Raw genomic sequence first — 25,854 nt, forward strand, 5'->3', positions numbered from 1 at the left:
CGAGCATTGGGGGAAACCCCTGAGGAAAAATGTTTAAAAACAATTGGTGGCCGGGCCTAGCCAATGCTAATCTAAACAGACAGAAAGTGAATAGCTTAAAACAGGACCAACATAAAAACATTTGGGAAAACGTAAGATATGTGGAATATAAATCTCTATAACTTTGGCAAAAAATCCAGGAAGGAAATTAGGGGAAATTCATTTACGCAGCGAGCTATGATCTGGAATGCACTGCTTGAAACGGTAGTGGAAGCAGATTCAATAGTAACTTTCAAAAGAGAATTGGATATATACTTGAAAAGAAAACATTTGCAAGGCTATGGGGAAAGGGCAGGGGAGTGGGATTAATTGGATAGTTCTTTCAAAGAGCCAACACAGGCACGATGGGCAGAATGGCCTCCTTCTGTCCTGTACGATTATATGATCTATGAACTCTCTCTCTCTAAACAAATTTCTATGTTGATCTGAGTTGGCTAGCAGGAAGTATACTTAAGCAACCCAGTGGCGACTTCCTCATTGGATCCCCCTCCCCCTCCCCTCCTCCTCCCCACAACAATGTGCCTGAAATTGGAAATTCAGCAAAATGGAAGATTTAATCTGCATCCCCCCACTCCATGGGGTCACAAACTGGCAATCCAGTGTGTCACCAGTATCTGCAGTCACTAGTCCTGAATCAGTAACCCAGAAAAATCAGTTATATTTCAATTTCTCATTCAACAACAACTTGTATTTATATAGCGCCTTTAACGTAGTAAAACGTCCCAAGGCGCAGCACAGGAGTATTTTAAGACAAAAAATTTGACACCGATCCACATAAGGATAAATTAGGGCAGATGACCAAGAGCTTGGTTAAAGAGGTAGGTTTTAAGGAGCGTCTTAAAGGAGGAAAGAGAGGTGGAGAGGTGGACAGGTTTAGGCAGGGAATTACAGAGCTTAGGGCCCAGGCAACAGAAGGCACGGCCACCAATGGTTGAGCGATTATAATCAGGGATCCTCAAGAGGGCAGAATTAGAGGAGTGTAGATATCTCGGGGGGGGGTTGTGGGGCTGAAGGAGATTACAGATATTCTGTCACTTTCCCGCTCTCTGAATTTACAAAGATCCCAGAGTACAGAGGAATACTTCTGGGGCCCAACTATCTTATCCTTTCACAGAAACCCCTGGTCTCAACACCACAGCATCTAAAATGACTCTTGAATTATTTTGGAGTTTTTGCCTCTACAACCCTTCTAGATATCAACCACTCGGTGTGAAGTAATACTTTCTGATACCAGTCCCGTACTTGCCTTTTACTGGTCTGTGCCTATGTTACTTATTCTGCAGTTGTGGTTTAACTTGTGATAGTGCCTTAGATTAATCATTTCCCTTCCATTTGGTATCTTACATACATCTTTAACATCCCTTCTTACTCACCTCCATTTAAGGCTGAAAAATCAGAGTTTCTTTAACCTTTCCTCGTGACTCAGGGTGGAGATCTGCCCCATGGTACTGCTGCACACCGGTTTCAGGGCTTGAATGTTTCCCTTATGCCTCGGTGACTATTGTTGAACACAGTATTCAAGGTACAGCTTGAGCACAGAGTCATACATCCGCAGGCTCGTACTTTATTAACTTCACAATAAGGGAGCATGTTGCTGGGAGGAGCCTGGAGGGGATGGGGGAGCACACGTTGGAAATTTGGCCACAAGCTGCCCTTGAGCTTTAATTTTAATGGTTGGAAAATCACGGACAGCGCCACTGAAGTTTCAGATTAGCGTTGCCAGGTGGCAAAGCCCGCAATGGCAGCACAGACTCATAAATTACCTCCTGTATCTCCGCATTCTGTTTGCTTTGTTGATTTGCTTTACAATGACAAGATGTAACAACTTGAGCTTCTGCCTTATTGCAAATATTGTCGAGGTTGTAGGATTCTCAAAATTTACAGATCCCCCATTACGAAAGAAAAACCATACTAAAGTGATTTTGGACCCTTGCTAAAAACTACAGGAGGATAAAAGGCATGTTGGGCCTAGCAAGGAGATTCAAGGTCAAAAACCAGACTTGGCATTTTAAAAGGACATGTTCAGGCATGTTTGGGAAACAGGCTGCAACAAAGAATTAGGGATCTACCTATGCAGTAGCCAGTTTGAGTATTCAAGATAATCAAACTGTCTGGGGGAAACTGTAAACATCACTCAGCCCCTATCAAGACATTTACATGCTGACAATAGACCCACGAAAGAACAGCCTCACAGAACCCATCAAAATCATGCATAATACAAATCGTTTAGCCAACCTACAAAGGATCTCAGGCCCCACAGGAAACTCAAAGCTTGAGGACAATTCACTACAATTAGATAAAACTTCAACAGCCCATGGAACCACCCTGAAACCACTTTAAACAACTTAATCAGATTAGGAGGCCCCAATTAGTATAATTGAAAGCCTGTTTTCATAGAAACATAGAAGATAGGAGCAGGAGTAGGCCATTCGGCCCCTCGAGCCTGCTCTGCCATTCAATGAGATCATGGCTGATCATCCAAATTCAGTACCCTGTTCCTGCCTTCTCCCCATATCCCTTGAACCCTTTAGCCTTAAGAAATATATCCAACTCCTTCTTGAATATATTTAATGAATTGGCCTCCACTGCCTTCCGTGGTAGAGAATTCCACAGGTTCACCACTCTCTGGGTGAAGAAATTCCTCCTCATCTCAGTCCTAAATGGCTTACCCCTTATCCTTAGACTATGACCCCTAGTTCTGGACTCCCCGGCCATCGGGAACATCCTTCCTGCATCTAGTCTGTCCAGGCCTGACAGAATTTTATAGGTTTCGATGAGATCCCCTCTCAATCTTCTAAACTCCAGTGAGTACAAGCCCAATCGACCCAATCTCTCCTCGTACGTCATTCCTGCCATCCCAGGTTTTAGCCTGGTGAATCTTCACTGCACTCCCTCCATGGCAAGAACGTCCTTCCTCAGGTAAGGCTGTTGAGATACCGTGGCAAACGTGGGAGTCGAGACCAGAGCTATTGAACACACAACTGCTTTATTCCAACCACATGACAAACAGGAACTAGAAAAGCCCGCGCATCCACTTAAATACTTCCCAGACAGGAAGTGCTCCCGGCAGCCTGTCCCTGCGGGAAACAAGTTGCTGGAGGAAAGGGCCCCCGGCTGGGGGCTTCTGCTTAGACTGTCTGTGCCGCCGTGAGCGGATTATGTCCAGTGGTGGCGTGTCGCCACAGAGCTCCCCCCAGAATCCGCTTAGGAGGAATGGACGAGTCGTGACGGTGGTCTAATGGTTCTGCCGCAGCGGCTCTGAGTGGTCGCCGGTCTGGTTGGTTGGGTCGGGCGGTTCGCCGCCGGCTGTGCTGGCTTGCCGGGGGGACGGCCTCTAGTTGGAGGCTGGGCCACGGGGACCTGTTCCCCTGGTTCTGTGTGTGCTGGTTTGAGCCGGTCGATGGAGACTGTCTCGACCCTGTTGCCGAGTCGCAGCTTGAAGACCTTGTCCCCGGTTTGTAGTACCTCGTACGGACCGTCGTACGGGGGTCGCAGGGGCCCGCGGTGCGCGTCGTGTCGCACGAAGACGAAGCGCGCCTGCTGTAAATTTGGCTGGACGTGAGGTGCGAGTTCGCCGTGTCGGTTGACCGGAAGTGGGGCGAACTGCTGAGCGGAAGAGAAAGAGTCGAGCCGCTGCTGTTCGGCCGACCAAGGCTTGGTAGGCTCCGGAAGGAATTCGCCTGGGACGCGCAGCGGTTGTCCGTAGACTAACTCCGCTGCCGAGGACTGGAGGTCTTGACCGCGGTGCGTAGGCCGAGTAGCACCCACGGTAGGCGGTCAGTCCAGGTACTGTCCTGCAGGCCGGCGCGGAGTGAGGCCTTGAGTGACCTGTGGAAGCGTTCACAAAGTCCGTTGGCCTGCGGGTGGTACGCCATGGTGCGGTGGAGCGTCACCCCAAGGTTGCGTGCTGTGGCCGTCCAGAGTTCGGAGGTGAACTGGGCGCCTCTGTCGGAGGTTATGTCGGCCGGTACGCCGAACCTCGCAACCCAGGTGTTAACGAACGCCCTGGCGATGTCGGCTGTGGTGGTGGAGGTCAGCGGCACTGCCTCAGGCCAGCGTGTGTAGCGGTCGACCATCGTGCGGAGATAAGTTTGGCCTTGCGATGGCGGCAGGGGACCGACGATGTCGACGTGTACGTGGTCGAAGCGGCGGCTGGGTACCTCGAAGTCTCCCAGGGGTGCTTTGGTGTGCAGCTGTACCTTAGCCCGTTGGCAGGCGAGGCAGGAGGTGGCCTAAGTCCGAACATCTCTGCTGAGGCCGCGCCAGACGAAGCGCTTGAAGAGGAGTTTGACGGATGCGCGGGAACCCGGGTGAGAGAGCCCGTGGAGCGCGTCGAAGACGCGGCGGCGCCAGGTCTCAGGGACGACCGGCCTGGGTTGGCCGAGTGAGACGTCGCACGTGACTGCCGTGGCTTCGGGCCCATGCGCGACCTTGGCTAGGCGTAGCCCTGGCAGGCTGGTAGCCGCCGAGAGGAGGTCTGGGTCCGTGAGCTGGGCCGCTGCTAGTTGTGCGTAGTCGACCGCGAGGTGATTCGCACAGACGGCGGGACGGGAAAGGCAGTCGGCGACCACGTTGTCTCTACCGGAGACGTGCTGAATGTCCGTAGTAAACTCGGAGACGGCCGCGAGCTGGCGTTGCTGCCTAGCGGACCAGGGTTCGGTGTGCTTGGCCATCGCGTATGTGAGTGGCTTGTGGTCCACATACGCGGTGAAGGGGCGGCCTTCCAGGAGGAACCTGAAATGGCGGACCGACAGGTGGAGTGCGAGAAGCTCGCGGTCGAAAGTGGAGTATTTGACCTCCGGGGGGCGCAGTTGGCGGCTGTAGAAGGCAAGTGGCTGCCACGCGCCATTGACCCACTGCTCGAACACGGCCCCGACCGCGTGGTCGGAGGCGTCGGTGCTGAGCGCGACCCGGGCATCGGCCCTCGGGTGCGCGAGCAGAGTGGCGTCGGGGAGCGCGTTTTTGGTGGCGTCGAAGGCGGCTGCCATGTCAGTGGTCCAGGCTACGTCCATCTTGCCGGATTTTCCTCGGAGGGAGTCGTATAGGGGCTTCATGAGGGCTGCGGCTCTGGGGATGAACCTGTTGTAGAAGTTCACCATCCCGAGGAACTCCTGGAGGCCCTTGATGGTTGTGGGTCGGGGGAATTGCTGGACGGCCTGCACCTTGTTGGGCAGGGGGACGGCCCCAGCAGGGGTGATGTGGTGACCGAGAAAATCGATCTCGGTTAGGCCGAATTGGCACTTCGCCGGGCTGAGGATGAGCCCGTGTTGGGCTAGGCGCCCGAACAGGATGCGAAGGTGTTCGAGGTGTTCCTGTTTGGAGGAGCTGGCCACGAGAATGTCGTCTAGATAGACGAATAGGAAGTTCAGGTCCCGGAGGACTGAGTCCATAAGGCGCTGGAAAGCCTGTGCTGCATTCTTGAGGCCGAAGGGCATCCTCAGGAACTCGAACAGGCCGAATGGGGTGATGACGGCCGTTTTGGGGATGTCCGCGGGGTGTACGGGGACTTGGTGGTAACCGCGCACCAGGTCGACTTTGGAAAAGACGGTTCGTCCGGCCAGTCGGGCCGAGAAGTCCTGGATGTGTGGCACCGGGTATCGATCGGGGGTGGTGGTGTCGTTGAGGCGGCGGTAGTCCCCGCAAGGGCGCCAGCCTCCGCCGGGCTTGGGGGCGATGTGGAGGGGCGAGGCCCAAGGGCTGCTGGAGCGGCGGATGATGCCGAGTTGTTCCATGTTGGTGAACTCGGCCCGCGCGATTTCCAGCTTGGCCGGGTTGAGTCTGCGGGCGTGGGCAGAAACTGGGGGGCCGGTGGTGGGGATATAGTGTTCCACACCGTGCTTGGTGGCTTTGGCCGAAAAGGTCGGGTTAGTGAGGGCGGGAAACTCAGCTAGGAGTGCCGAGTAGTCGTCCGTGGCTCTGGCGAGGCAGTAGGTCGTCAGGCCGGCCAAACGGGCCGGGGTAAAGGCGCCGGGGATGGGGGCCATAGTGTTGATGTCGACGAGGCGGTGCCTCGGAATGTCGACAAGGAGGCCGTGGGCACGTAGGAAGTCGGCGCCGATGAGTGGGCAGAGGACCTTGGCTGTGAGGAACTCCCAGCGGTAGCGGCGGCCCGCGAGGTCGAGCGTGACCATGCGGGTGCCATATGTGCGGATTTCAGAGCCGTTGGCTGCAGCCAGTGTGATACCCCGTGTGCCGCGTTGGATCTCGAGGGCGGAGGCGGGGGTGATGCTGTGCTGGGCCCCTGTGTCGCACAGAAATCGGCGGTTGGTTCTGTCGTCAGTGACGTACAGTAGGGGCTCCTTCTGCCCCGCGGCCATCGCGGGGGCCGGTGCGGGGGGGGCGTTTGAAGGAACACGGTGGCGTGCAGTGTTGAGCCCTAGCGCCAAAACGGGTGTGGTAGTAGCAGTGACCCGGAGTGGTAGGGCGGTCGGGCCTAGCGGCCCGGGAAAACCACGTGGTCGTTGCCGTGAGGTCGGGCGCGACGTCGCGAGCGGCCTGTGCAGAGAGCAGCCGGTCGGCCTTTTCGGCTATATCATTCAGGTCCGTGGAGTCAGACTCCACAATGAGCGGGCGGATGCTGGCGGGGAGCTGCCGAATGAAAAGCGTGCGAAAAAGGGCGCCGGGATTTTTGTCGTCTGAGAGGGACAGCATGTGGGAAAGCAGGTCTGATGGTGAAGCGTCACCAAGGCCGGGGAGGTCCAGGAGTTGGCAGTGGCGCTGGTAAGAGGACGTTTGAAATTTTTTAAGTAGCGCAGCCTTCAGATGTTCGTACTTGCCCTCCGTTGGTGGATTCTGCAGCGCTGCCCAAACCTTGGGGACTGTAGCGTAGGTGAGCGAGGCGACGAGGTAGTCGTACTTCGTGGCGTCGACTGTAATGCCTTTCAGCCGGAATCTGGACTCAGCTTGAACGAACCAGGCTTCGGCGAGGTTCTCCCAAAAGTCTGGTAATTTAACCGTGACTGCGTTTGTATCCGCCATGCTAGCTTAGGATTCGTCCTGAGCGTCGGGGTCACCAGTGTTGAGATACCGCGGCAAACGTGGGAGTCGAGACCAGAGCTATTGAACACACAACTGCTTTATTCCAACCACATGACAAACAGGAACTAGAAAAGCCCGCGCATCCACTTAAATACTTCCCAGACAGGAAGTGCTCCCGGCAGCCTGTCCCTGCGGGAAACAAGTTGCTGGAGGAAAGGGCCCCCGGCTGGGGGCTTCTGCTTAGACTGTCTGTGCCGCCGTGAGCGGATTATGTCCAGTGGTGGCGTGTCGCCACAAGGCGACCAAAACTGCACACAGACAGAGAAGTCAAGAAGTTCAAAAGGTTTCAGCAGAACAGTTCAAACAGTTGAAAACAGTTCAGCAAGGTGGGAGTTCAAGAAGTACAGAGAGTTCCAAGTTCGAGTTCGGTACTCTCTGCAGTTCGAAGGAGTCTCGCAGAAGTTCTCTCTCTCTGGAAGCAGTTCAAACACAAGAAGAAACTGGAGCAACAGTTTCAGTGATCATCAGACACCTCGCGGCAACAAGGGCCTTACGAAACAACCAACCGAACATTACCATCAGCCAACCGGGTAATATTGGGCCACCGCGACCAAAGAAAACCAACACGGAAGAAAACCGAAGAGTCGCAAGTTTTTCCACTCTACAAACTATTCCTGCGTTTGGTGAGCATTATCCCTGGTCCTTCAGAGCCTAACCTAGCTAGTAAGGTGGGATTGGGAGGGGTGAGAGATTTGTCTACTGTAATTTTTCCCTCGTGTATGTCGAAGTGTTTCCCCATTTTATTAGAGTGTTATTATTGTGTTGTATTTTCTTTTCTCAAATAAAGATCAAAGTTCTTGCACCAAAACCAGTTGTTTGCTGCACTTTTATCACAACCCCCAAATAAGTCCAAGGTCTAGAACCAAGGGAGTGGGAGCGATTCAAACCGCTCATAAGTCAAAGGTGAAGCTGACCCCAAAACACCACCCCTTACAAGGTCCTCTGTAATTCCGACTGCTTCATCAGACTTGAGTACACCGACAAGCCCAACCCCCTCCGCAGTTTAGTATCAGCTGCAAGTATGACAAGCTTGCATTGCATGTCCTGGGCCAGTTTTTATCCCTCAATCAACATCACTAAAACAGATAATCTGGTCGTTATCACATTGCTATTTGTGGGAGCTTGCTGTGTGCAAAATGCTGCCATGTTTCCTACATTACAACAATGACTACACTTCAAAAAAGTACTTAATTGGCTGTAAAGCGCTTTGGGACGTCCGGTGGTTGTGAAATGCGCTATAGAAATGCAAGTCTTTCCTTCTTTCTATTACATTTCTGACTTCAGCTCATTTATTATTCTTAACCTCCTTTCCATCCCTTGCCATAACTCTCACTCTCTCTGCATTTCTAACAAGTGCTCTCTATTCCTTTCTCTCTCACTCGATTCTCACACTCCAACTCTCACTCTCCTGACTCTCCCTATTTCTATCACTAAGACACTATCCCTTTCTCTCTCTGATTCTCTGCCTCTCTCTGTGTCCCTGCAGCTGGTAGACTTACCCAAGTGAAGGAGCGCGGCTGACACCTCAGTAAGTTTGCTCGCCGGACCAGCAGCTGCAGGCTCCGGCTTACTCCAGACAATGCCAGCTCGGATCAGGCGGGAATGGATGTAGTCTCGACAGAGCGCTTTCGCTTGAGAAATAAGCTCTTTATCGGGGGGAGAGCGGTCAAACACTTCCATCACTTCAGCAGCAAAGATGGAGGAGCGTCGAAGCATCTCCATCTGAGAGAAAAGAAACAAGAGGTTAGATAAAACTAACCTGAATTGTACTGGAAAATATCAGCACAGCTGGAAAATATCAGCACAACATACAACTGGAAAAATTTGCACCAAACCTACAACAAACTGAAAGAACAGCAAATGAAATGAAATTAATACACAGAAGCAGGATGAAAGAGCAGCTCTATGGAAATAACCTAATAAACAATGACCAACATTGCTTTAGAAGGGAGTAGTCAGTGTCACGTGTATCTTCAGATGAAGCAAGGTTAAAGTTGGTGGGATAATTGGACCAGGGCATGCATTCAGTCCCCATTGTATAACCCACAATCCGTCCTTATTTCTATGTAAGGCCAGTCTATCTCCCATGGCGTTGTGCACAGTATGGGCACTCTTAATCACTAAGGAGGTGGTACTCGGTAAGATAATGGGACTAAAGGCGGATAAATTCCCTGGACCTGATGGCTTACATCCTAGGGTCTTGAGAGAAGTAGCGGTAGGGATTGTGGATGCATTGGTGGTAATTTTCCAAAACTCCCTGGATTCAGGAAAGGTCCCAGCAGATTGGAAAACTGCTAATGTAATGCCCTTATTTAAAAAGGAAGGCAGATAAAAGGCTAGAAACTATAGACCAGTTAGCCTAACATCTGTGGTTGGTAAATTGTTGGAGTCCATTATTAAGGAAGCAGTAACAGGACATTTGGATAAGCATAATTTAATCGGACAGAGTCAGCATGGTTTTACGAAGGGGAAGTCATGTTTGACAAATTTGCTCGAATTCTTTGAGGACGTAACAAACAGGGTGGATAAAGGGGAACCAGTGGATGTGGTGTATTTGGACTTCCAAAAGGCATTTGACAAGGTGCCACACAAAAGATTACTGCACAAGATAAAAAATCACGGGATTGGGGGCAATATACTGGCATGGGTGGAAGATTGGCTATCTAGCAGAAAACAGAGAGTTGGGATAAATGGTTCATTCTCGGGTTGGCAATCAGTAACTAGTGGTGTTCCGCAGGGGTCAGTGCTGGGACCCCAACTCTTTACAATCGATATTAACGATTTGGAGGAAGGGACCAAGTGCAACGTATCTGTGGTGATTATTCCTTGTTTAGTAAAAGTATTGTGATTGGTTGTTTGTTAACTACCTTGGGATATATGTTGTAATCTCATTGGTAGTTGATGATCACATGATGTGTTGTGGCCACCTTAAATTCAGTTCTTTTCCAGCTTTGGTTGGGACTGGATGTGGGAAGATGTGCTGCAGATTTTAAAGTTAATAAAGCCTAGTTTTGGAAGGCAAATCTATTCTTTATTACAATTTATTAACTTTATGTTAGAATGGAGCGATATCTTCAACCAGAACGATTCAAGGCTGACCCCAATTCTGCTGGAGTGGATGATAAATGGAAACATTGGTATTGTACATTTAAAAACTTTTTGGGCGTGTTGGATCAAGAGTCTCTAAATAAGCTGAATATGCTGATCAACTACATTGCTCCGGATGTATATAAATATATTTTGGACTGTATAACTTATGAAGTGGCTATTTCTACATTGGAAAAGATTTTTGTTAAACCAAAGAATGAGGTATTTGCACGTCACCTTCTATCTGCCCATAGGCAGCAGGTGGGAGAATCTTTGGATACTTATTTACAAGCACTTCGGTGCCTTAGTGTTAACTAATTATAAGGCCGTGACGGCTGAAGAATATAAGGAAGAATCGGTACGGGATGCTTTTATTAATGGATTACTGTCTCGATCAATTCGTCAGCGGTTGTTAGAAAATAAGACTTTGGATCTTAAAAGTGCTTTTGAGCAAGCTTCTACATTGGATGTGGCTCAGAGAAGTTCGGATTCTTATGCTCTTTTTAATCGGCCCGCGACTATGGTTTCGGCAGTTTCGGATGAAAAGGAATTATGTGGACTTAATGGGAGTGGTTTACTAGATTCTGAAACAGTTTCTACTTCGGCGGCTGTTGCCTCTAGGATTCAGAAGTGTTATTTTTGTGGGTATCCGGCACCCTCGTCTGAAGTGTCCTGCTCGGGAGGCTGTGTGTAGTAAATGCGGCAAGAGAGGTCATTATGCACGCGTGTGCAAATCATCAGGTTCAATTACCTCCTCCTCTCCTGGAGTGGGAGGGCCCTCCTCCACTACCTCCTCTGTGACTAATCAGCCTTTAGATAGGGCGTTTATTGCATCAATTTCTGCTGCATTTGCTCATGGCCTAAACAAAGCTATAGTTATGGCTCAAGTTAATGGGTTGGAAGTGAAGGCCCTTATAGATACGGGCAGTACTGAGAGTTTTATAAGTCTTCAGTTTGCGAAGGAGAAGTATTTGAAAATTTCACCTGTTACGTATCAGGTGTGTATGGCTCAGACGACCCTTACTTCACAAATAGCTGGTTGTTGCTTTGTGAAAATGATTCTTCTAGGTAATACATATACTGATATACGCCTATCTGTTTTGCCTAATCTCTGTGCGGATATTTTGATTGGACATGATGTGCTTCAGTTACACGAGTCTTAGTCTTTCATTTGGAGGGACTAAGCCACCTTTATCTATTTGTGGATTAACCTCTTTATCTATTTCTCCATTATCACTTTCTTCCAATTTGATGTCGGATTGTAAGCCAATTGCTACCAAGTCAAGAAGATATAGTAATCAGGATAGAGAATTTATTAATTCTGAAGTTCAACGTCTCTTATTGGAAGGAATCATTGTACCTAGTTGTTCGCCTTGGCGAGCACAGGTAGTTGTCACGACTAACGAGAGACACAAGAAACGAATGGTGATAGACTATTCCCAAACTATTAATAGGTATACTCAATTAGATGTGTACCCTTTGCCTAAGATTGATGAGCTTATCAACAAAGTATCTCAGTATAAGGTTTTTAGCACTATTGATTTAAAGAGTGCTTATCATCAGATTCCTATTGTTAAGAAGGATCAACCATATACGGCCTTTGAGGCTGGTGGAAAGCTGTATCAGTTTTGCCGAATACCATTTGGTGTTACTAATGGTGTTGCTTGTTTTCAACGGGCAATGGATGCTTTTATAAGTGATAACTCTCTCTCTGACACCTTTTCATACTTAGATGACATCACAGTGTGTGGCAAATCAAGGGTGGAGCATGATTCTAATTTAAAAAGATTCCTTCAAGCTGCGGAAAAAGTTGGTTTAACTTTTAACAAAGAGAAATGTGTCTTTTCGACTACTGAGGTAAATCTATTGGGGTATATTATCTCGGGAAACAAGATTAAACCAGATCCAGAACATCTGCGACCATTGATTGATTTACCTTGTCCTACTAATTCTAAGGCTTTGCAACGAGTTGTTGGACTGTTTTCTTATTATTCTAATTGGATTGCAAATTTTTCACGGAAGATCCGGCCTCTTATTCGGGTTACGACATATCCTCTATCATGGGAGGCCAGGACATGTTTTGAGAATTTTAAAAAGGATATTTTAGGAGCAGTTGTGCATTCTATTGATGAGCAGGTTCCCTTTGTGATCGAGACGGATGCTTCGGATTTTGCAATTGGGGCTACTCTGAACCAAAATGGAAGACCTGTGGCCTTTTTCTCACGTACTTTGAACAATAGTGAAAAAAGACATTCTTCAATAGAGGAAGAGGCATACGCAATAGTAGAAGCATTGCGTAAATGGAGACATTATTTATCGGGGCGACATTTCACGTTGGTAACTGATCAAAAATCTGTGTCCTTTATGTTTGATGTTAAACATTTTGGAAAGATCAAAAATGATAAAATAATGAGATGGAGGATTGAGTTGGCATGTTACCATTTTGACATAGTTTATCGTCCGGGGAAGGATAATGTTGCTGCTGATGCACTGTCGAGGGCTTATTGTTCTGTGATTCACGGAGATACGCTTATTAATCTTCACAATGCCTTATGTCATCCTGGGGTTACGAGGATGATACACTTTGTACGCAGTAAGAACTTGCCTTTTTCAGTTGAAGACGTCAAGCGGATGACTTCATCATGTTCTATCTGTGCTCGGTGTAAACCGAATTTCTTTAAGCCTCAACGAGCTCATCTTATAAAGGCTACTTCTCCTTTTGAACGTTTGAGCGTCGATTTTAAGGGGCCTCTTCCTTCAACTACTCAAAACCGATATATATTTACTGTTGTGGATGAGTTTTCAAGGTTCCCTTTTGCTTTTCCTTGTGCAGATGTATCAGCTGCTACAATTATTAAATGTCTGACTCAACTTTTTGTCATCTTTGGGATGCCTGCGTATATCCATTCGGATCAGGGAAGTTCTTTTATGTCTTCCCAGTTGAAGGAATACCTTCAGAGTCGGGGAATTTCTACTAGTAGAACTACCCCGTATAATCCCCAGGGTAATGGACAGTGCGAACGATACAATGGGGTGATCTGGAAGGCAGTTATGTTGGCTTTGACATCCCGGAACCTTAAGAATACACAGTGGGAAATGGTACTGCCTGATGCCCTGCATTCCATTAGATCATTGCTTTCAACGGCTACTAATGTGACCCCCCATGAAAGGCTCTTTAACTATCCGCGGAGATCTACTACGGGATATTCGGTACCTTCATGGCTTACTATGCAGGGACCTGTGCTGCTTCGACGCCATGTTAGATTGTCAAAATATGATCCTTTGGTGGAGGAGGTGGAGCTGTTGGAGGCAAATTCCCAATATGCTCATATTCGATTCCAAGATGGGAAAGAAAGTACTGTTTCAATTAAAGACTTGGCTCCTTGTGGGGGCCAGCCCTCTTCTGAGGATATTAACAATAGTCATGATTCAGATAATGTGGATGCTGTTACAGATACTACGAATATTTCCAATCCGATTGCAGATAATTATACTTCTATTAGTCAGCCCTTGATAGATGTTTATGACCGTCCCAGTTTACCTTCTGATGGGATTTCTAATCCGGAAACCGTTGAAAATCGGGATATGGATAGCCTTCCTGCTGAAGATACTTCTGTGCCTTCTGGTGTGGGACGGCAAGGAATTTCACCAAGGTTAAGAAGGTCGACACGAACAAGATATCCGGTCGACCGATTGAAAATGGACTTTTAAATTGATAGTAATGTTTTAAAATTGTTGAAATATTATAGTATATTGTTTTAGTTGAGAGATACTTAATACTTATGTGCAATGTTACTATTTGTTGTTGTTCACTTAGTATTGTGTCATGTGAACAGTTTTATTCTTGTTGTGCATAGTTTTAGTTGTAAATAATTAATTATAAATTGTAAAGGTTATTTAGGTTGGAGTATATTTTAAAAGGAGGGGTGAATGTGGTGATTATTCCTTGTTTAGTAAAAGTATTGTGATTGGTTGTTTGTTAACTGCCTTGGGATATATGTTGTAATCTCATTGGTAGTTGATGATCACATGATGTGTTGTGGCCACCTTAAATTCAGTTCTTTTCCAGCTTTGGTTGGGACTGGATGTGGGAAGATGTGCTGCAGATTTTAAAGTTAATAAAGCCTAGTTTTGGAAGGCAAATCTATTCTTTATTTCAGTATCCAAGTTTGCCGATGATACAAAGTTGGGAGGGAAAGCAGTGAGTGAGGAGGACATAAAAAACCTGCAAAAGGACATAGACAGGCTAAGTGAGTGGGCAGAACTTTGGCAGATGGAATATAATGTTGGAAAGTGTGAGGTTATGCACTTTGGCAGAAAAAATCAAAGAGCAAGTTATAATCTAAATGCAGAGAAACTGCAAAGTGCTACAGTACAAAGGGATCTGGGGGTCCTGGTGCATGAAACACAGAAGGTTAGCATGCAGGTACAGCAGGTGATCAGGAAGGCCCATGGAATCTTGGCTTTTATTGCAAGGGGGATGGAGTATAAAAGCAGGGAAGTCTTGCTGCAGTTATACAGGGTACTGGTGAGGCCACACCTGGAATACTGTGTACAGTTTTGGTTTCCATATTTAAGAAAAGATATACTTTTGAGTAGGTTGGGCCTCTACTCATTGGAATTCAGAAGAATGAGAGGCGATCTTATCGAAACATATAAGATTGTGAGGGGGATTGATCGGGTGGATGCGGTGAGGATGTTTCCACGGATGGGTGAGACTAGAACTAGGGGGCATAATCTTAGAATAAGGGGCTGCCCTTTCAAAACTGAGATGAGGAGAAACTTCTTCACTCAGAGGGTAGTAAATCTATGGAATTTGCTACCTCAGAGAGCTGTGGAAGCTGCGACATTAAATAAATTTAAAACGGAGATAGACAGTTTCCTAGCAGATAAGGGAATAAGGGGTTACGGGGAGAGGGCAGGGAAGTGGCGGAGCAGGCCCAAGGGGCCGTATGGCCTACTCCTGCTCCTACTTCTTATGTTCTTATCTCTCTCTCTCTGTTGTCTTCAAGTGGTTGTTTCTCTCTCCTCTTTTCCTTCAGTCTCCCTCATTCTCTTCTCTTTCACTTCTCTTGGCTGAACACTTATTTCTGTTTCTCTCAACTTTTCTGCTTCTCTCACTGTCATTTTCTTCACATTTTCCTGACTGATGGGTGGTGGTAGGTAGTATGACAGATGTGTGTGGGCAGTATGCCAGGTGTGTGTGGGTAGTGTGCCAGGTGTGTGTGGGTAGTATGCCAGGTGTGTGTGGGCAGTATGCCAGGTGTGTGTGGTTAGTGTGCCAGGTGTGTGTGGTTAGTGTGCCAGGTGTGTGTGGGTAGTGTGCCAGGTGTGTGTGGTTAGTGTGCCAGGTGTGTGGTTAGTGTGCCAGGTGTGTGTGTGGTTAGTGCGCCAGGTGTGTGTGGACAGTGACGTAATAAAACTCACTACGCACTTGGTTTGAGCATAAAGCAAGGCTTTAATCAACTTGTTTCAGAACATGGAGGTCTAGTTGTACTTCACTAGTTCCTTGTCTTACAAAATGTCCCTGGGAAGTTGGGGCCGACGCCCGAGTATTTATACTCCTTGGACGGCGCCACCAGCTGGCCGTCCAGCATTATTTCACGAGTAGTTTCTTGATGAATGATGAGATTTATAACATTCTTCCTGCCTAAAAGATTTGGAAGTCCAACGACTTCCTCTTAGCGGATCAGGCAGACCACAAATAGCCGCATTCTTTTAGATTTTTGTTTATGGCTAGAAGGCACGTCTCCCCGGACCGTGTCTTGGTCCCTGGGCCGCTTGATCCGTACAGGTGGATTGACAGGGCCCGTGTTGCTCTGATCGACTCAAGGGAGGCTGGGGAGATCATGACTCCGGGTGTGGGTCCACACAGGCCTCATCCTGGCTTCATCCTGTTGGATAGCCAGGGATTGACCGGCGTCCTGGCCTCGGGTGGCCATCCCATGGGGAGCGCTCGGCTCCCCGAGTGGATCCAGTGAGGCAGCTGGCAGATTTCTCAATGCCCCAGGTAGGGCGTCATCTTCGGGGGAGCGCAGAGTGTCGGAATCATCCCCGTGGGTCCCTCTATCGGTTGGGTCCGTGGAACCGGCCTGACAGGGAGCCAGGTCCCGGAGCGAAACGGTGGACTCCCGGCCATCAGGGTACTGCACGTGCGCGTACGCGGGGTTGACGTCCGTGAGTTCTACCTCGTCGACGAGAGGATCGGTTTTAGATGATCGGACGAATCTTCGGAGCAGCATAGGGCCGGGAGCTACCAACCATGACGGTAGAGACGTCCCATGGGTGGAGCGACGCTGGAAGCTGAAGAATCGCTCGTGAGGTATGACATTGGTAGACGTAGAAAGGAGAGACCTGATGGAATGCAACACGTCAGGGAGCATAGTTTCCCACTGCTGGTCTGGTAGGTTGCGTGACCTCAGCGCAAGACGAACAGCGTTCCAAATGATAGCGTTGTATCTCTCAACCTGTCCGTTACCGATGAGATGGTACGGTGTCGTTTTACTTGTGGCGATTCCCCGTTGGGAGAGAGAACTTTTGAGTTTGCTTGACATGAAGGAGGGACCCCGATCAGAGTGGATGAAATTGGCTGTACCGCAAAGGGAAAAGACTTGATCAAGGCATTTGATCACTGTGGAAGTAAGCATATTGAGACAGGGGAAAGCAAAGGGAAAGCGTGAATATTCGTCCACCATAGTCAGTAAGTAGTTGTTTCGCGTTGAGGAAGGCAATGGCCCTTTAAAGTCAATGCTGAGTCGCTGCATAGCGTGTATGGGCGAGCCATCCGATGGACGGAAAAACTGCGGTTTTAATTCCGCACAAATTCTACAGGAGGAGCACATTCTTTTCACATCTTCCATAGAAAATGGGAGATTTTTAGATCACACAAAGTGCAACATACGGGTAACGCCAGGATGGCATAAGTCAGTATGAAGATCCGCCAGAGTCGAAGTTGACATAGAAGAGCAGAATGCCCACGTGAGGGTATCTGGGGCCACATTCTCTTTGCCGGGTCGATAATGTATGGTGTCTCCAAAGGCGGCCAATTCCATCCTCCAGAGTTGTATTTTGTTATTCTTGATCTTAGTGTGTTTCAGGTTATCCAGCATAAAGGCCACGGAGCACTGATCAGTTCTAAGTGTGAAATGGCGACGAGCGAGAAAATGACTCCATTTATGTACCGCTTCGATGATGGCCGTAGCCTCCTTCTCGACAGGAGGATAATGGAGCTCGCTACCCTGCAAAGTTCTGAACAGAAATGCAACGGGTCGACCACCTTGATTCAAGGTAGCAGAGATTGCCACATCCAATGCATCGCACTCGACCACGAAAGGAAGATTTTCATCAATGGAACAAAGCGTGGCTTTTTCAAGTTGTCGCTTGAGGAGGTTGAAAGTGGAAATAGCCGTTGCCTCCAATGGAAATGACTTTGCGTGAAGCAGGGGCTGGATCTTGTCGGAGAAGTGGGGTATCCGTTTCGCATAATAGGCGAACATGCCGAGTGCCCGACGAAGAGAGCCGAGATTCGTAGGGGGAGGGAGCTCCTGAAGCGGACGAAGTCGCTCTGGATCCGGTTTGATGACACTGTTGCCCACCCAATAGCCAAGGATGTTGACTGATGGTACTGATTTCACAGATTTGGACTCATTTAAGATTAAGTTGCGATGACGGAGAACGTCAAAAAAATTTCTGGAGGTTGGCATCATGCTCGTTCTGGTCATGACCAGCAATGGTGATATTATCCAGATATGGAAAAGTGTCCGTTAAGTTCTCCTGTTTGACGAGGCTATCCATTGCCCGTTGAAAGACGGCCACCCCATTGGTGACCCCAAATGGAAGGTGACAAAACTTGTAAAGCCGACCATTGGCCTCAAAGGCCGTATACTTTTTGTCAGAGTCCTTTAACGGTACTAGACGATATGCGCTCTTTAAATCAAAAGTTGAAAATACCTTGTAGTTGGCAAGGTTATTGACCATGTCATCGATGCGTGGTATTGGACAGGCAGCCAGGTCGGTATATTGGTTAATAGTTTGTGAGTAATCGATGCAAAGACGTTTCTTGTGTTGCTTCAGAGGATTTTTAACAACAACGACTTGAGCCCGCCAGGAAGATGAACATGGCTCAATGATACCGTCAGCGAGAAGGCGAGAGATTTCTGTCTCGATAAAGGATCAATCACCTTGGCAGAAACATCGTGATTTAGTGACTATGGGCTTACATCGGGGGGGAAAGATTGGCAAACAAGGAGGGCTCGTCAAGCGAAGCCGCCAAAAGCACACAAAACGGTACTTTGGAAATAGTAAGCTCCGGCTTTGACCCTCCAAACTCGAAAGTGAGTCTTTTGTGTTGTTTTTGGAAATCCTGTCCCAGGAGCACATCACTACATAGGTTCTTGAGCACCCCGAGCCGGGTGGAGAAATAAGTGCGGCCATTGAGAATAAGGTCAACAAGACAAAAGCCGGAAGAATTGGTGGTCAGTGTCGTCAGAGCCATTGCAATTTCCCTGTCCGAGGGGTAAATACGCAGTTTTAACTTACTGACAGCCCGCTCACTAATGAAGCTGTCAGAGCTGCATAAATCGATTAGTCACTCAAAATGTGTCCATTTACCGAAACCTTCGTGGCTGCATGGGACAGACTTTGGGGGAAAACAGCTGTGATGGGAGGACGGGCAGTCTTACCCTTGACAGCTGTAACCTTATTAGTGGTTCTTGGGGGAGGAGCTGTTTTATAGATTGCAGCTGTAAACTTAGTAGTGGCTCTTGGGGGAGGAGCAGTTTTATAGATAATAGCTGCAAAACTAACAGGAGGTCTCGACCTGTATACCTTAGAAAAGTGGCCTTTCTTACTAACAGTGGCTCTTGACTGGCATACCTTTCAAAAGTGACCTTTCTTGCTGCAATGATTGCAGGTTGCGTTACGAGCAGGACAGAATTTCCTATAATGGAACGCACCTCCACAGAAGAAACACTTCCTTCCAGATTACCAAGATGCCGCTAGGGCGGGATCGTCATCAGTGAAGGCTTCTAGGGTAGGGTTGTCATCCGCTAAGTTAGAGTCATCATCGGTGAGGGCTTCCGCCCAAGACCTATCGAGGGAGTCATTAAAAGTGATAGCAGCAGCCCGCGCACGAGGTAAAAGATAGGTATCTGCATTCCTCTTTGCTAAGTCCAGGGAACATGCCTGGTCATAGGCAGCCTGTAACTCGAGGGTTTTATTCTCCAACAGACACTGGCGTATAAAGGGAGACGCAATCCCATTAATAAAGGAATCACGAATTAACTCCTCCTGGTACTGCTCAGCTGTGACACCTTTAAGATTACAATCCTTGCTGAGCCTGCAAACTTTCTGAAGGAACTCGTCAAGTGATTCACTGGGTCGTTGTCGAGTTGTGGCCAGTAGATGCCGAGCAAAAATTTTGTTTGGGGCCTTAACATATAGTCGCTGTAACATTAGGATAGCGGAGTCATAGTCTACACAGTCTTCGATATAGTCAAACACATGAGGAGATACATAATTGGCAAGTATCTCTAATTTATCAGGAACATTCTCACCACACACCCTGAGGAAGCTGCTGAAAGTACGATACCAGTGTTTCCATACCTTAGCAGTTGTAGGTGAATTCGGGTCCAGGACAAGATGGGCGGGTCTGAGTAGTTTCTCCATGATGGATTGATTACTACGCCGGAGTTCTCTTCTGCAGTTGAAGTCGTAGCTGGCTGCTCCCGAAATCACTCAGAGCGTGGAGTCGATATCAAGTTGATTAAATTGACGTAATAAAACTCACTACGCACTTGGTTTGAGGATAAAGCAAGGCTTTAATCAACTTGTTTCAGAACATGGAGGTCTAGTTGTACTTCACTAGTTCCTTGTCTTACAAAATGTCCCTGGCAAGCTGGGCCCACGCCCGAGTATTTATACTCCTTGGATGGCGCCACCAGCTGCCGTTCAGCATTATTTCACGAGTAGTTTCTTGATGAATGATGAGATTTATAACAGGCAGTATGCCAGGTGTGTTGGTAGTGTGCCAGGTGTGTGTGGGCAGTCTGCCAGGTGTGTGTGGGCAGTATGCCAGGTGTGTGTGTGGGCAGTATGCCAGGTATGTGTGGGTAGCATGGCAGATGTGTGTGGGTAGTGTGTCAGGTGTGTGTGGATAGTATGCCAGGTGTGAGATGGGTAATGTGCCAGGTGTGTGTGGGTAGTACAGCAGGTGTGGGTGGGTAGTATGCCAGGTGAGTGTGGGTAGTGTGCCAGGTGTGTGTGGGTAGTGCACCAGGTGTGTGTGGGTAGTATGCCAGGTGTGTGTGGGTAGTATGCCAGGTGTGTGTGGGTAGTGTGCTAGGTATGTTTGGGTAGTATGCCAGGTGTATGTGGGTAGTGTGCTAGGTATGTTTGGGTAGTATGCTGATGCGCTATCAATTACTCATAAAAGACTGAGAGTTAAGAGAGTAACTAAAGGCTTTTATTAACAAAAGAATGAAGGTCTGCCTCGAGTGGTCGACCGGTCCAGAATACAAAGGGGCTGGGGAGCAGTCACCTTTATACTAGGACTTGTGGGAGGAGTCAGCCGAGGTATGTCCAGGCATGTACACAGTGGAATACAAACAGTGGTTTACCACATTCACCCCTTGTATAAAATTGAGTCCGGCGGGGTGAAGTGTACTAAAAGTTAGTGTATTGGAGTCTCTCCGGAGGTCTTGTCTGCCGCTGTGATCGGCGTGGCGATGGCAGGGGTAGTGGAGCTTCCGGCGTCGAGTCCCGCGTAGGCTGTGGCACAGGCGTGTCGTCCTCGTAGGTGTCGAGCGGGTCGCTGGGCCCAGGCCTGCCGTCTGCTGGGGCTGGATATCGGATCGTGGGGGGGGGTAGTGAGTAGTGGGTTACTGCGGCCCCCGAGGGTGCAAGGTCTCTTATGGAGACTGTGTCCTCCCGCCCGTCCGGGTATGCAATGTAAGCATACTGGGGGTTGGCGTGGAGGAGGTCGACCCTCTCGACCAGGGGGTCCGTCTTATGGGTCCTCACGTGCCTTCTCAGTAGGACCGGCCCTGGGGACGTCAGCCATGGCGGTAGCGATGTCCCCGATGTGGACTTCCTTGGGAAGACAAACATTTTCTCATGAGGGGTGGCGTTAGTGGCAGTGCAGAGCAGTGACCGAATAGAGTGGAGCGCATCGGGGAGCACATCCTGCCAGCGGGAGGTTGGAAGGCCCCTAGACTTTAAGGCTAGCAGGGCGGCCTTCCAAACTGTCGCATTTTCTCTTTCCACCTGTCCGTTCCCCCGGGGGTTGTAACTGGTGGTCCTGCTTGTGGCAATACCCCTAGTTAGCAGGTACTGACGGAGTTCGTCGCTCATAAACGATGAGCCCCGGTCGCTATGGATATAGCTGGGGAAACCGAACAGGGTGAAGAGGTCGTTCAGACATTTAATGACCGTGGCACTGGTCATGTCCGGGCAGGGGATGGCGAACGGGAAACGGGAGTACTCATCAATAATATTGAGGAAGTACACATTGCGGTCGGAGGAGGGGAGAGGCCCTTTAAAATCAACGCTCAGGCGCTCGAAGGGGCGAGTGGCTTTTATCAGGTGGGCCCTGTCTGGTCTATAAAAGTGCAGTTTGCACTCAGCGCAGACTTGGCAGTTCCTGGTCACGGTCCTGACCTCCTCAATAGAGTAAGGCAGGTTGCGGGCCTTGATGAAGTGGAAGAACCTGGTGACCCCCGGGTGGCAGAGGTCATTGTGGAGGGCCCGCAGTCTATCGATCTGCGCGCTGGCGCAGGTGCCACGCGATAGCGCATCCGGGGGTTCATTGAGCTTCCCGGGCCGGTACAAGATCTCGTAATTGTAGGTGGAAAGTTCGATTCTCCACCTCAAGCTCTTGTCATTTTTGATTTTGCCCCTCTGCTTGTTGCTGAACATGAAAGCAACTGAACGCTGGTCAGTGAGCAGGGTAAATCGTTTTCCGGCCAGGTAGTGCCTCCAATGACGCACAGCCTCCACAATCGCCTGGGCCTCCTTCTCAACAGCGGAGTGTCTGGTCTCCGGGCCTTGGCGGGTTCGTGAAAAGAAGGCCACGGGTCTCCCCGCCTGATTGAGGGTAGCGGCCAGGGCAAAGTCGGACGCGTCGCTTTCCACCTGGAAGGGGATGGATTCGTCCACTGCGTGCATGGTGGCTTTGGCAATGTCCTCCTTGATACGGTGGAAGGCTAGGCGGGCCTCTGCCGTCAAGGGAAAAGAGGTGGACTTGATCAGCGGACGGGCCTTGTCCGCATAGTAGGGGACCCACTGGGCGTAATAGGAGAAAAACCCTAGGCACCTCTTCAGGGCCTTGAGGCAGTGGGGCAGTGGGAGTTCCATAAGGGGACGCATCCGGTCGGGGTCGGGGCCGATGACTCCGTGTTCCACAACACAGCCAAGGATGGCGAGGCGGGTTGTGCGGAATATGCACTTCTCCTTGTTATATGTCAGGTTCAGGAGTTGGGCGGTGCGGAGGAATTTTTCGAGGTTTGCGTCATGGTCCTGCAAGTCACGGCCGCAGATGGTCACATTGTCCAGATATGGGAAAGTGGCCTGCAACGCATTTTGATCTACCATCCGGTCCATCTCCCTTTGGAAGACGGAGACCCCGTTGGTGACGCCAAAGGGAACCCTAAGGAAGTGATAGAGGTGGCCGTTTGCCTCAAAGGCAGTATACTGGCGGTCCTCAGGGCGGATAGGGAGCTGGTGGTATGCTGATTTCAGGTCAATGGTCGAGAAGACGCGGTACTGCGCGATCTGGTTGACCATATCAGCTATGCGGGGGAGTGGGTAGGCGTCCAGCAGGGCGTAGCGATTTATTGCCTGGCTGTAGTCGATGACCAGGCGCTGCTTCTCGCCGGTCTTAACGACCACAACCTGGGCTCGCCAGGGGCTGGTGCTGCCCTCAATAATCCCTTCCTTCAGGAGCCGCTCCACTTCGGTTTTAATGAAAACTCTGTCCCCGGCACTGTATCGCCTGCTCTTTGTGGCGATGGGCTTACAGTCGGGGGTGAGGTTAGCAAACAGTGGGGGGGGTGGTGACTCTGAGTGTGGAGAGGTTGCACCTGGCGCGCGGCGGGCAATTTGGAAGCTGCTGGCTGCGGACTGTGAGTGGGGGTAGGGGTCCACCGTACGCCATCGTAACACTTTTAAGGTGGCACTGAAAATCTAACCCCAGCAGAACGGCAGCGCAGAGGTCGGGCAGGACCAGAAGTTTAAAATGATCGTACACAGTCCCGTCTACTACGAGTGTCACCACGCAGTAGCCGCCGATGTCCGCCGACTGGGACTCGGAGGCCATAGAAATCCGCTGGTGCGCAGGCAGGACTGGGAGAGAGCAGCGCCGCACCGTGTCGGGGTGGATGAAGCTCTCCGTGCTCCCAGAGTCAAAAAGGCAGATTGTATCGTGACCATTTACCTTAATGTCCATTGTGGAACTGGCCAGCTGGTGCGGTCTCGCTTGGTCCAGTGTAACGGATGCCAGCGTAGGGGTCGGTGTGTCGCTGCGGGTATCAGATGAGGCAGTGTTGGGGACCTGCTGCGTTCCGGCTGTCGTCCAAGATGGCGGCGTCCATGATCCCCATGTGGCTGGAGGCGTCCAAAATGGCTGCTGTACCGGTGGTTCGCACATGGCCGGGGAGGCCCAAGATGGCGGCCCGCATGGCCCACACGCGGCGCTGCTGGGGTTTGGGGTGGCTTTGGCCCTGCAGATGCTAGCGTAGTGTCCCTTCTTCCCGCAGCCCGAGCAGATCGTGTTTTTCGCCGGGCAGCGCGCTCTGGGGTGTTTTGCCTGGCCACAGAAGTAGCATTTCTGGCCTTGGGGCACTGCTGTCTGGCCTTGGGACACTGCTGCGGTAGTTGGGCCGTTGCTGGGGTGTGGCTGGGGTGGCACGGCGCTATGAGGCGGTCCTACCGTGTCCCAGGCTGTCATTCCCCGCGGCGTCCACGGTGCAGAGGAGTAGGCATCCATGCCCCGGTAGGCTGCATCCAATGATAGTGCGAGTTCAGAGGCCTTGTTGAGGTCGAGGTCACTCTGCTCCAGCAGTCGCTGTCGGGTGTAATTGGATCTGTGGCCCGCTACAAAAGCATCCCGGATAAGTTCCTCTGTGTACACGGCGGCCTTTACATCCTTACAACCACAGGCCCGGCCAAGCACAGACAGCGCCTGAAGGTATTCCACGGTCGATTCCCCAGGTTGTTGTTTACGACTCCCCAGAAGGTGCCTGGCGTACACTTCGTTCACTGGGCGCGTGTACTGGTCCTTGAGGAGCTTGATAGCGTCCGCGTACGAGGTCGCGTCTTGGATGACCGAGTACACTCGGTGGTTCACTTTGGAGGTCAGGACATCCAGTTTGTCCTCGTCCGATTTGATTGCTGCGGAGGCGGTCAGGAATTTTTCGAAACACTTAAGCCAGTGAGTAAACTTGGTGGATGAGTCCGCCTCCCGATGATCTAAGTCCAGGCATGCTGGTGTGAGGATCTTCTCCATTATAAAAATTTTGTTAATAAAATTGATGCGCTATCAATTACTCATAAAAGACTGAGAGTTAAGAGAGTAACTAAAGGCTTTTATTAACAAAAGAATGAAGGTCTGCCTCGAGTGGTCGACCGGTCCAGAATACAAAGGGGCTGGGGAGCAGTCACCTTTATACTAGGACTTGTGGGAGGAGTCAGCCGAGGCATGTCCAGGCATGTACACAGTGGAATACAAACAGTGGTTTACCACATATCCCAAGTGTGTGTGGGTAGTATGCCAGGTGTGTGTGGGTAGTGTGCTAGGTATGTTTGGGTAGTATGCCAGGTGTGTGTGGGTAGTGTGCTAGGTATGTTTGGGTAGTATGGCAGATGTGTGTGGGTAGTGTGTCAGGTGTGTGTGGACGTAGATAGGCTAAGTGAGTGGGCAGAGATTTGGCAGATCGAATATAATATTGGAAAGTGTGAGGTTATGCACTTTGGCAGAAAAAAATCAAAGAGCAAGTTATTATCTAAATGGAGAGAAACTGCAAAGTGCTACAGTACAAAGAGATCTGGGGGTCCTGGTGCATGAAACACAAAAAGTTAGTATGCAGGTGCAGCAGGTGATCAGGAAGGCCAATGGAATCTTGGCTTTTATTGCAAGAGGGATGGAGTATAAAAGCAGGGAAGTCTTGCTGCAGTTATACAGGGTACTGGTGAGGCCACACCTGGAATACTGCGTGCAGTTTTGGTTTCCATATTTAAGAAAAGATATACTTGTTCTCGAGGCGGTTCAGAGAAGGTTCACTCGGTTGATTCCGGAGATGAGGGGGTTGACGTATGAGGAAAGGTTGAGTAGGTTGGGCCTCTACTCATTGGAGTTCAGAAGAATGAGAGGCGATCTTATCGAAACATATAAGATTGTGAGGGGGATTGATCGGGTGGATGCGGTGAGGATGTTTCCACTGATGGGTGAGACTAGAACTAGGGGGCATAATCTTAAAATAAGGGGCTGCCCTTTCAAAACTGAGATGAGGAGAAACTTCTTTACTCAGAGGGTAGTAAATCTATGGAATTTGCTACCCCAGAGAGCTGTGGAAGCTGCAACATTAAATAGATTTAAAACGGAGATAGACAGTTTCCTAGCAGATAAGGGAATTAAGGGGTTACGGGGAGAGGGCAGGGAAGTGGACGTGAGTCTAGGTTCGGATCATCCATGATCCT

The 25,854-nt window shown here is 49.6% G+C and overlaps 1 protein-coding gene across 2 annotated transcripts in view; it reads right to left on the reverse strand.

Annotated features, from left to right (window-relative positions):
• Window positions 1-25,854, reverse strand: part of LOC147116105 (bcl-2-related ovarian killer protein-like) — a 115,289-nt gene that overhangs the window by 72,457 nt on the left and 16,978 nt on the right. For both annotated transcript variants that reach the window (XM_085990839.1, XM_085990840.1), the window contains exon 2: window positions 8,577-8,799. In XM_085990839.1, coding sequence (XP_085846965.1) covers window positions 8,577-8,799 — 223 coding nt within the window. The remainder of the gene's footprint in view (window positions 1-8,576; window positions 8,800-25,854) is intronic.

The sequence above is a fragment of the Somniosus microcephalus genome, chromosome 6 (assembly GCF_052327205.1).
Source record: "Somniosus microcephalus isolate GS21.2 chromosome 6, FLI_Smic_1.0, whole genome shotgun sequence".
NCBI classification, from domain to species: Eukaryota; Metazoa; Chordata; class Chondrichthyes; order Squaliformes; family Somniosidae; genus Somniosus; species Somniosus microcephalus.